At 36.9% G+C, this 11,375-nt stretch overlaps 1 protein-coding gene across 1 annotated transcript in view; it reads right to left on the bottom strand.

Annotated features, from left to right (window-relative positions):
• Positions 1-5,715: 5,715 nt before the first annotated feature.
• Positions 5,716-11,375, bottom strand: part of LOC108367066 (GATA-binding factor C-like) — a gene marked incomplete at its 3' end in the record, with an annotated part of 69,678 nt that continues 64,018 nt past the window's right edge. Inside the window, exons 2-3 of the mRNA XM_017621589.1 lie at positions 7,720-8,000; positions 5,716-6,634 (exon numbers count right to left, since the gene is read on the bottom strand). Coding sequence (XP_017477078.1) covers positions 5,716-6,634; positions 7,720-8,000 — 1,200 coding nt within the window. The remainder of the gene's footprint in view (positions 6,635-7,719; positions 8,001-11,375) is intronic.

The raw sequence follows: 11,375 nt of genomic DNA, 5'->3' as shown, positions 1-11,375 counted from the left end.
TGTGGAGGTCAGTGGCAGCGGAGCGAACCAAAGGTAAAATAGGAGTAGCTGAATAAAGCAGCAGCAGGTGCAGCGGAACTGAAACGCGCCACTGACAACGCATTGTCAAAAGCAAGATGCGGTACAAATGTTTGCAGTAGGTTGTAAAAAAAAACTACATATGTAGTCACTTTAATTGTATGCGTTTTTTGTTTGTTTGTTGCACCACAATTTAATGAGAGCACAGTGTGTAGTAGCCAGTTTAAGTAATTAACAACGCACTGAATTTATTTGTTGTTAAACTGCAGCAAGAGTAAAACGGAAAGGAAAATACGTGAAAGACACAAGAAAAAAATGCAACATTATTTTATGTTGTTGTTATTGGGGAAAAGTGCAACAAATTCAACTTTAATTGCAATTTGCGCACAACGACAATATAGCCAAGAAATGCACAGCACAAACACTCACATGCAAATGAAGGCAAGCTACACTGCGCTTGCGAAAAAAATGCAATGCTTAGGGAGAAGTGACGAAAGAGAGAGCGAACATGAAAATGTATGCGTCTTGTCATTGCGAAAATTTCGCACGCGCATAAAAATCGTCACACAGTAAAATGGAATGTGCTGAACGTAATGACTTTCGTTCACTTGCAATCAGTGTTGCCGTTTTAGCCCTTTGGTGGCTAGATTTAGCTACCACATACTTTTTTTGGCCACATAAATTTAAAATTGCCCCTAGCCCTTTTTTTAGCCCCTTGGAGAATTTATTCATACTGGGCATGAAAAAGTTGTATATGCTTAATTTGATCTATTTTTTTTTGTATATAAATATGTAAGAGATGAATTTTAAACTAAGAAAGACTGACATATATGTATTGTATGTTACGTTTTTATACATACATACTGTATAAGTGTTAGGGCTGTTTTTTAACTTATCTATTAACGATTTAACTATAGTTTAAAATAGATAAGTTTACCGCCTTTGGGGCCAGTTTTTCAGTGCCTGTTTAAACTCAGATTAAGTAAGGTGGGTTTAAATTGAACAGCTGGCTGACACTTGATTGGCTGATCTTAGTTTAAACCAGCCAGATCGGGCGTTTAAACTTAGTTTTAACCACGGCCGTGCACTGAAAAACTGGCCCCTAATATGCTTCATTAGTTAAATGGCCCATAAAGTCGATTGACCTTGTATGTTCTTGTGATTGTACCAGCTGCTGGTGCGACTTCAAAAACTATTTGAAAATTGTATGATTGTACCAGCGTGCTGGTGTCGTGAGTGGTGAAATTAGCTAAATTTTCTAAGTAAACAATATTTTGGCGGAAATTTCAAAGCCGTGTTTGTGGAATATTAAGTTCACGATATTGCAGTTGTGAATTAAAAAAAAAACAATGTTTAACAAAATGGTAGAAAAATTATGAGATTTCGGCTCAAATCATTTCGATCTTTCCTCGACCTCATTAGTAAAGAAATAAATATTGTACCAGCATGCTGGTAAGTTATATGCTTCGAGTTTGATGGTACAATCACTTGATCGATCCAGCAAGCTGGTGTCGTATATTTCCCCTTTTATACAAAGAGGTTTTTGGTTGGATAAAATATTAGCTTTTTTCCAGGGTTCATTGTTTTTCTATACCATTACTTATTGAAAATGTTTGCGTGTATACTTATATATGATTATGTAAGTACACAATTTTAGCTACCATTTTTAGCAACAACAACTTTTTTTAGCTCTTTTTTAGCCCTTTTTTTAAAGGATTTTGGCTACCACTAAAAATGCTTCGCGGCAACACTGCTTGCAATTTGCATAAGCTTTATTTTAGCCGCCGCTAGCTGGCTGGCTGGCATGCGGAAGCGCGTAAGTGAAGGGTTGGCGTTCAAGCTGTTGGGTAAATACAAACAATTTTAATGGCAAGGTTTCAGGGGTAGCGGTGCAAGCACGCGGGAATTTGTTTACATGCTCAAGTGCGGGAGAAAATTTATGTGTGCTGAGGAAATGCATCAACGCTGAAGCTGCAGCGCATGAGAACGACGCGTAGGGGAGTAAAATAGAACGGAAACTGACTTTAGCAAGCCCCACTGGCTGGATGTAAGGTATGCGGTGGCTGTATTTTTTTTCGTTCACGCAGACAGCACTTGAAGTTACTTAAAAGTCAAGTTAAGAAAATTCTCACAAAAAGTCACGCCCTGAAGAGAGAAAAGAAGTGGTTGCAATTTTATTTGTTTTTTTTTTAAACAATATTTGTATTTAAAACATCAAGTGTTATGCAGTTAGAAGTGCAAACAAACATATTTATGTTCATATCGGCGAACAATAGCAGAACGGAACGAGAACGAAACTTTCGGGAACGTTTCCAGTGAGAACTAAATAAGAACTAAAGCATCGAGAACGTTTTAAGGCAGCATCAAATAAGAACAAAAGTCTGAGACACGTTCTGCTAGAGAACAAAACGAGAACAAATATTTTGAGATCTTAACGTTACGAGTGAGAGAGGCGTCTGCATACTGGGATATAAAATCGTTTCAGTGAGAACTACATGTTAATTCTAAGCCAGAGGAAATCTGGATCATTTCAACTTCCAGATAATTTACCATTTATGGATCAATTTGAAATTTTCGGCCCTAGAAAAACTAGTATCTTAAATCTTTCATTGCCTCAATTTGCATAGTTATCTTTCAGTTCTTTTTTGATTAATTTTAAAATTCAAGCATTTCAAACTAATGAACGCTATGAACGCTTCAATTCTTTGCCAATAGTTCAGAGAAAATATGTTCTCCTTTCGTTCTCTGGCAGAAAGTTAGTGAGACTTTAGTTTCCAAATGGTTATATGACAGAAAGTTCCTTAGACTTTTGTTCCCCTTCAGTTTTTTTGGCGAAACGTTCGGACTACTTTTCTTCCCATTATGTTCACTTAGAAATCTTCCCGAAAATATTGTTCGCAATTTGTTCTCTCTGCGAATGTTCCACAAGATTTTGTTCTTATACAATTCCATTTGATAACGTTCTCGATAATTTTGTTCTCATTTTGGTTTGGGTTTTGAACCGTTCTTCGGAACAAAACTACGAAAAAGGCATATAATCTCGATCGTACCTTTTGTTTTCGGTCCCTGGTTTAAATAGAAATTCAAAATTTTAACCCAAAAAATCCCCTAGATATTACTTAATTCCAAGAAGTTTACTTCAGCAAATACCCTCGGAGTACATCACTTTTCTGATTCATTTATTTAATCCTGTTCTCGCAACAGGCCCCGGTGAAAAGTTCCACAAGTAAAAATGATACTTAAATCAGGAAAAAGCGCAGAAAAATTTCAATCATATAGTCAAATTGGTTTACTATCCATTTCTTTCAAGTTCAGGGAAGTGATTTTCCTTAAAAGGGTACTTCCAATTATGGAAGAGAAAACCTCATATCCAATCACCAATTTGGCTTCAGAAAAGAACACAGCAATCTCAGCAAAATCACTCGGCTCTCGAACAATATAAATAAAATTACAACCACCCTGGCAATCAACTATTATATATTTATTCACACTTACCGAAAAAAATCGCTACTTCTCTGCAAACAGGGTATGCAACATTCCGTACTCTATGAAAGCTAAGCAGCTGTACCACAAGACAGTGTTATGGGCCCAATACTCTATTCACCCTACACTCATGATCTTTCTTCTACAGAGAAAGTTACCAGTTGATGCTCTATCAAATTTGACTTCACTGAAACTCCACGAAAGCTTAGTCAAAATCGCTTGTTGGCTAAAAGAGTCTCGAATAAATCCAATGACTCAAATTCTTTGTAGGTAACATTCACTCTTAAGCACGACATCTGCCCACCCGATTCTAAACGTAGTTGACATGCCCCGAAGGAACTCGGACTAAAACTCAGAAATATTCAGTGGCTTATGAACCCACACCTCCAGTTTTCAGTCGACAATAAACTACTCTTATATTCAATAATTCTAAAACCAGTCTGGACGTACGATATTCAGATGTGAGACACCGTGGAAAACTCTTATATTGAAATATTCCAAAGGTTTTGAATCAAAAACTTTCAGATTGATTGTAAATGCGCCATATTACGTCCCACAGTTGCCGATGGAAACTCACCCAGACCCCTGTATAAATGAGATCTGCCGAAATTTTGTTCACCCGACTGAAGAGGAAGTCAACAAAAGGTCTATTGTGCTGAGTGTTCAAGGTGATCACATGAAAGGTATGGTTGTACCACTGGGTAAACTCTGTACATATTGTTAAACGTTTATTCTTTTAATTGTTAATTGTATCAAATACAGATGACAATAAAAATCGGATGCTTTAAAAAACTCTCACTCGGAGACAAAGTTGTCCATTGTGAGTGCCTTCTATGGAAACCTTAACCGAGGGGGTTCCTTTTTGCGGAAAAGCTAACATAAACTATAAGTGACTATTATTAAATAGTTAAACGAAATAAGTCCGAAAATGGGTTGCCAGCTTTCATTTTCTAACCAATAACACAATTGCGCCCCAAGGTGGATTGATAACAAAAAAATGTGTTTACTTATCGACCTAATCCGCTATATAACTTAAATACATGAAGATTTGAGTTGTGTCGTTATTGCAGAGGATCACTGATATGTATTTTTTAAATTTTTACTTTTATTTAGTTTACTGCGCTTTGTGCTCATCGTTTTGCCAATATTTCTCTGGCAGTTGTATTTCCATACTGTAATTAACTTTTTGTCTTAACCAAAAACATCGGATCCAAAGATACTGTTGACTTTCATGGGTTTATCTCTTCGGTTTCTATACCACAATTTTCTTCGATCATGTTTTATAGAAATTATATTCAAAAGGAATCTTAAACCAAGCCAGTGGAATTGTAAATATGGACAGTAAGAATCACCAAATTAATATGATTAAAATGAGTAATTAAAACTTAAATGCTTTAAAAACTAAATTTTTTAACTAAAATAATATGTGTGTTAATAAAATACGGTACGGTAATAACAAAAATGTAATCGTTTTAGTAATGAAAAATCTGAATAGGGTTGTGCCTTCTGTGTGTCCGATAATTTTTTAATTAAATTTTAATCATTTTCAATTATATATACATAAGGGCGAGTCAACTTTTTTTTACTATGCGCGCTTAGCACTGGAGGATTTTACGAGTAATTCTAAACACATTTTTCGAAGAAATCATGGGTCTAAAATCAATTTGAAGTTTGCCAAATTGTGAAAATATGTTTCGAAGAAAATGTGAAATTTTTCACTGTTGCGCCCTCTGTTGAAAGTTTTAATAAAAAAAGAGGTGCAGAAATGGATTCCTCATACCAAAAAACGCCTTATAGCATATTTTTAGACAAAATTTAGGCACTTTTTTACGGCAATTTGAAATTTTTACGGAAATTAATTTTAGACCCATTGTTTCTTCGGTAAATTCGCCTAGAATTACACATAGAATCCTTCTGTGCTTTACGTGCATAGTAGAAAAAATCTATCACTCATATTGATCCGCCCTAATGTACATATATTTATAATATCCTAATAGATATATGCACTGTTTTCATAGCTAACGGTTATGCAAAATTACAGCATTTCTCTCTGATATTCATCAACTTAACCACATAATAAAATTTTGCTTTGTTAAATTAGTTATTTTTTTTGTCAACATTTAAGGCACAACTCTAACCACAAATATACACATATATTATTCACCCACACCATCACATTTGCATATGAAATGGGTCTATTTTTGTCTTGCTTACCAGCACTGGTCCTCGGTTTCGTTCGCGCCGGCTTCACATCCTGACTATGGCTATGCGCATGACTATGCACATGACTGTGACCATGACCATGCCCATGACCATGACTACCTGCCGACATATTGCCACCCAAACTGCCGCCGCCTAAACCAGCTAGACCAAGACCACCGCTGCCGCCTCCGCCACCGCCGCTACTGCCACCATGGCTCTGGCCCAGGCCCGACGACGAACCTGTCGTCGCACCACCCATCATATGATGATGCGAATGATGGCCACTCGACATGCTATGCCGCGCTGCAGCCGCCGCTGCCATTGAGGAACTTTGAAACATATTCGCCGCCGCTGCAGCGGCTGCCTGATGATGTGCCACCGCCGCCGATGTGTTGGCCAGGTGGTGATGCGCCGCATAAGAGGCATATGTACCATCATAGCCGCCCATAGCGCTCGCGCTACTACCCGCGCTGCCAAGTGATGTATTGGCTGTTAGGCCATTTCCACCCAAACCGAGTCCACTATTGCCGCTACTACTGTTGCCTAGACTGTTGGCGTAGTGCGCTTGCGCGGTGCCATCGAATAGGCTTGATCCGTTAAGGGCGGAGATGGCATTGGCGCTGGACGAGTGCGTATGTAGATTGTGACTGCTGCTGTTGGATGCTGAGGCGGAATTATTGTTATTATTGCTGCCGTTGTTATTATTATTTTGCGAACTACTACTATTCGCTGTGTTGTTGTTATTATTATTATTGTTGTTGTTAGTACCTTCACGTTGCTTTGGCGCCGACGACGACTGCTGGCTGCCATTGTGCGTTAGGCTGCCGAGGCCATTCTGTATGGAGGGTTTGATGTCCAGCGCACAACTCGTGTCCGCTAGTGAGGTAGAGCAGGAAGATTGCGCCTGGTGCATGAAAGCGTTCACAACGGCCTAAAGGAGAGGGCGAGAGAGATAAAGAGGCGAGGAAAAGAGTTAAGGGTTGGAAATGGAATTTTTAAAATCAAAGTTTAGATATATATTTAAGGGCTTATTTTTATCTTAAAAGAAGTAACCAAAATAACGATTATTTTGATATGTTCCTAGTGCCAATATTTTTTATGTGAAGATCTTTTATTTTTGGATCATATCAAAATTATTTTTTCTTAATTTTTATTTAGGCGAACAGAAATCAACGTTATTTTGGATTTTTATATTTCGGTCAGATTTGATCGATTTTTTTTCTTGTAGTGCTGGTTTTTCGATAATTTTTAATCCGTAATAATGAGGTACTGGAAATCACCGTTAAATACCAAGATCTTTATTTTTAAATCATTTATTTCTTCGATCAAAGACTTTTTTAATTTAATTGAATTTTTGTTATTATTTTTTCAGTCGATTTAGTTGTTATTTTGTAATTTTTATTTTAGTCGATCAAAAGTAGTACTTATTTGGGATTTATAACTTTTCAATAATTTTTAGCGTTATGATGGAGACAGCGGTTTTATAACTATTTTAAATCTTTTATAATCGAAACAAATTTTATTTGAAAATAACGCTTAAATTTTAATGGAAAGATATAAATCCAATTTTAACTATTCTATTTTGATTTTTATTTAAAAACACAGTGCTTTGATTTTTGTTTTTAATAATTAATAGAAAAATTTAAATTTTTCCAGTTAAATTTGATCAGGATCAATCAAAATTGTAAATTATTTTTTCGTTTACTGAAGCAAGAGTGAGTGAATGCAATAGAGACCCATTAAACAAAGTTATTTAATCACAATTTTTATTTAGAAAAATTCAAATAAAAAAATTTATATATTGAAATTTAATTAACATACGTGACTAAAAAGTAACAAACCACTGAATATGGTTGAAATTATAAAAACAAAAACCTCAACGGCCTGTTCCCAATTTTTTATTTAAAATTTTTATTAGGTGACTGTTCCAAATAATATTTTTTTCAAATTTTTGCCAATAAAATTGTTCCCTCTTTTAGATTTACTCAATCGCTTGGCATTACACGAGATGCTCACCTGATACTCCGAAGGACCGGTTTGTACTGAGTCGGGTGTGGAATCCTTTGGCGGTGTCGGTGGGAACGGAAACGAATGTTGGCCCGCCGCCGTCTGATGGCTCTGGCCAATTTGGCCAACCTTATGGTCTACTTGCGGATCTTGAGGGCATGCAAACGGACTGCCCCATGGGCTGGCGGGCGCGAATGATTTATGCTCGCTGGTAAGCCATGAACCGAGGGGCGGATGAAAGTGCGGCCGACACACTTGCGGTGATGTATGGGACGATGGCATACGGGATGCTGCAACGACAAGAAAACAATCGAACGATTAGTATAAAACAAAAAAGCATAAGAAAATTACCAAATTTATTTAAAACGAAAAAACAACGCTTAACACATACGGGTACGTATGTATGTACAATAATAAACTTAAGATAATCGAAAGCATTAAATCAATTATGGGAAAATTTATTTTAAAGAGTAAACTGCAAAAACAAAAAAAAAAAATCATGAGAATAAAATTATGCGCGCGAAAAATTACAGCTCAGCTGATCCTTAGCCAAAGTCCGCTGCCGTTTTGTATTGAAGGAGGAACGCTGAAGCCAGACCAGAAGCGATAAAATTTTTATAATAAATGACGTTTTAAAAATTTGTGGCAACAGTGCAACGTATGTACATATGTACATATGTGCGCGATAAATAATTTATAGCCACAGCTGTATGGCACCGAAGAGTTGCCAGTGCAAGGTTGCCACAGCCCACATTGCGGCAGCGCCAAAGCCACCGATCAACAGTTCGATCGATCGCACCACACAACCTAAATTCGCCTGAAGCTTCTGTGCGGTGCCGCAATTGCCGCAACTGCTGCTGCCACTGAACGACATTCTACTTGCAACAACAACAAAAGCAACAGCAAAACAATGCACCAAGTGTTGCTGTGTCCGAGTTATTTTGCATACAAAGGCCAGATATGTATGTATGTAGCTATTGTTGTCCAACAAAAGCGCCTTGCTTGTTGTTGCTGTTTGGCCTCGCTGCGGCGTGTGTGCATTGTCATAAATTGTTTAATTTGTATCATAAACAATCGCGTTAAACTTTATCCCTAAGCCATCCCCACAGAGATCGATCAAGCCACCGCCACAGCAACATTGCATTCATGCATCATCTGTGTGGCAGCAACAACAGCAGCAGCCAGGCAACGGTGATCACATCGATTGCGCTTATTCGATCGGCAAGAAAGTGCGAGCAGCGATAGCGCGTTAATGCGTCCACAACAAAGCTGCCACCGCGCGCGCTGTCAAGAACTGCCGCCAATTGCAGCTTCTGCTGACCGACCGACCGACCGACCGATCAGCCATGTGGCAGGCAGGCGGCATACAGGCATACAAATGATTCATGCCGCTTTTGCTCCCATTTCCACTTTGATTTTTTACGCTCGCTTAGTAGCGTTGCAAGCTAATGCTTTTTGAAATATATAATTTAGCAGACACCAAGTGAGATTTATGTGGCATGCTGTTGGCGCTTTTTGTTGCATTATATATTTGGATTATGCAAGTGATTGTTTTCTTTTTGCATGGATGTGTTCTTTTACGGTAGATTCGAGGGTGCCAACTAATAATGCAAAACATGTAATGTATGAGTAAATTTGCCAGTAACTTGCAACAATATGGCTTTCCGCATCAAACTTATTACTTACTGGCTGCTGTTCGCCAGCTGCGTGCCGAGGCGTATGCATATTATTGTTGCATGTGCTGTCGACTGTCAGTCGGCAATTGCTTATTTCCAGGCAAAATGCGATGTTATTATCATTATTATCATTGATTCAAGGCCTTAGGCTGCAAGTACGCGTATGTATGTACATACATTGCGTTGCAAAATAATAACTTTAATTGTCGATGTGAGTGTGTGTGTGTGCTTATTTTTATTACAAAGTAGCACATTTAAAAGCAAAACTACGCCAGCATGAAAAATTGAGCATACTAAAGACTTACATATATATTACATAAAAATATGCACGAAAAAATATCAGATCATAAGATTATATATGCGCATTTTTTATTGTCCTAAATACATTCGCTTCAAAAAGATATTTAGTTGAACAATTTTTGAGACGCAATAAATGTGACTTAATGAAATATATATATGTACATATGTATGTACAAAATTTGTGAGTAGGTAAGGAAAGACAACTGAAGTAGAATATTACATTGAACCTAAACGAAAAAATAAAAATTTTACAAAAAGTAGTAGAAAAGGTAGCAAAAATAAAAATTTGAGAGCAAAACTCGACACAACCCAAAAAAATATAGTGTCAAAGCAAAGAAAACCTTTTCAAAATAAAAGTTGGAACAGAAGTAGTAGGAAGAGAAACAAAAAAGTAATAGAAATAAATGTGTGAAAGAAAAACCTGATCCAAATGTAATAAGGGGTAGGGTCAATATCCAAGAAAATTTTTTACAGAAAACACGATATGCAATCGAATAAAAAGTAGGCTTAATAACTAAGACAAGTTGTACATTAAGCTGTGGAAAACGTAGTAAAAAAATAACAAAAAAGAATTACATATTTTCATCGAAATCGACTAAGGAACTGTTATTATGCTGAAAAAATAGAAATTCAACAAAGAGTACTAGAAAGAAGAGAGGAAATTACGTACAACCTGATAAAAAAGTAGTGCTAACAGCAGAGCATAATTCTAAACACATGAAGCTGGAAAGGAAGTAGTACAGAGAGTAGTATAAATAGACATATGAAAGGAGAACAAAGATAGAAGAATTGTTATCGAAAAAAACTAAGAACCCGCCATCTTGAATAAATGTATGACATAAGAAAAAAACTTGAAAGGTATGAAGTAAAGGTAATAGAATTAGTAGTATTTTTGCGCAAAGAATGGAGCACATTATTAGAAAAAAATAGAGACTAAAAAATAACTATTTGGAAAGCTGTTAAAAACGTGGCAAAGTTTCGTGAAAATGCGGTAAAAGAAAAACTGAAAAAAATATTTGTCAAACATGTTTGAAAAAAATTTGTAACAAACAGAATTTCGGACTACAAAAGGGCAGTAAAGCAAATTGAATAATTACAAACTGGTTTAGTAAAGAGTAAAGTGAAACCACCCTCAACTGGCCAGTCTCGGTTAAAAAAGTTAATGTAGAGTTTTTCATTTGCACGAGAGGAAAAAAACTCAACTCAAATTTGAACTCCTGTGGGATTATGGGAAGTGTTCGCTAATTGAGGGGTTCCATATGTATAGGTTTTACTGCACTAAAATATTTACTAAACATAGAGTACCTAAGAGAAGACACCTGTAAGTTAGCAAATATGAACATAAGCTATTTCTGCCATGAGGATTCCCCTAGATAATCACATTCTTTATTGTTACCAACATCGACGCATCCAGAATAAAACTTAAGGAGGGCGGAGGGGGGCCGACACTATTAAGCTAGCATTTCAGGGTACAATTTTTATATATATTAGGAAAACTCGAAACTGGCTACGCCCATGGTTACCAACCAACTCCCGATTTATTCATTGTGCACACTGTATCGCACACCGCTGGCACTGTAGCGCACACTTATGTACATCATTCACCTTATTTCGGGCACAAGATCGTGATGGATTATGCGCTTGTGATTGATTATGTGGTTGTGGTTGGATAGAGAATAAAAAAAAATT

Source organism: Rhagoletis zephyria, unplaced genomic scaffold, assembly GCF_001687245.7.
Source record: "Rhagoletis zephyria isolate East Lansing unplaced genomic scaffold, Rhagoletis_zephyria_1.1 Rzeph_scaffold_02523, whole genome shotgun sequence".
Taxonomy (NCBI): Eukaryota; Metazoa; Arthropoda; class Insecta; order Diptera; family Tephritidae; genus Rhagoletis; species Rhagoletis zephyria.
Note: the sequence above shows the minus strand (reverse complement) of the source record. Positions and strands in the feature narration are given on the sequence as shown.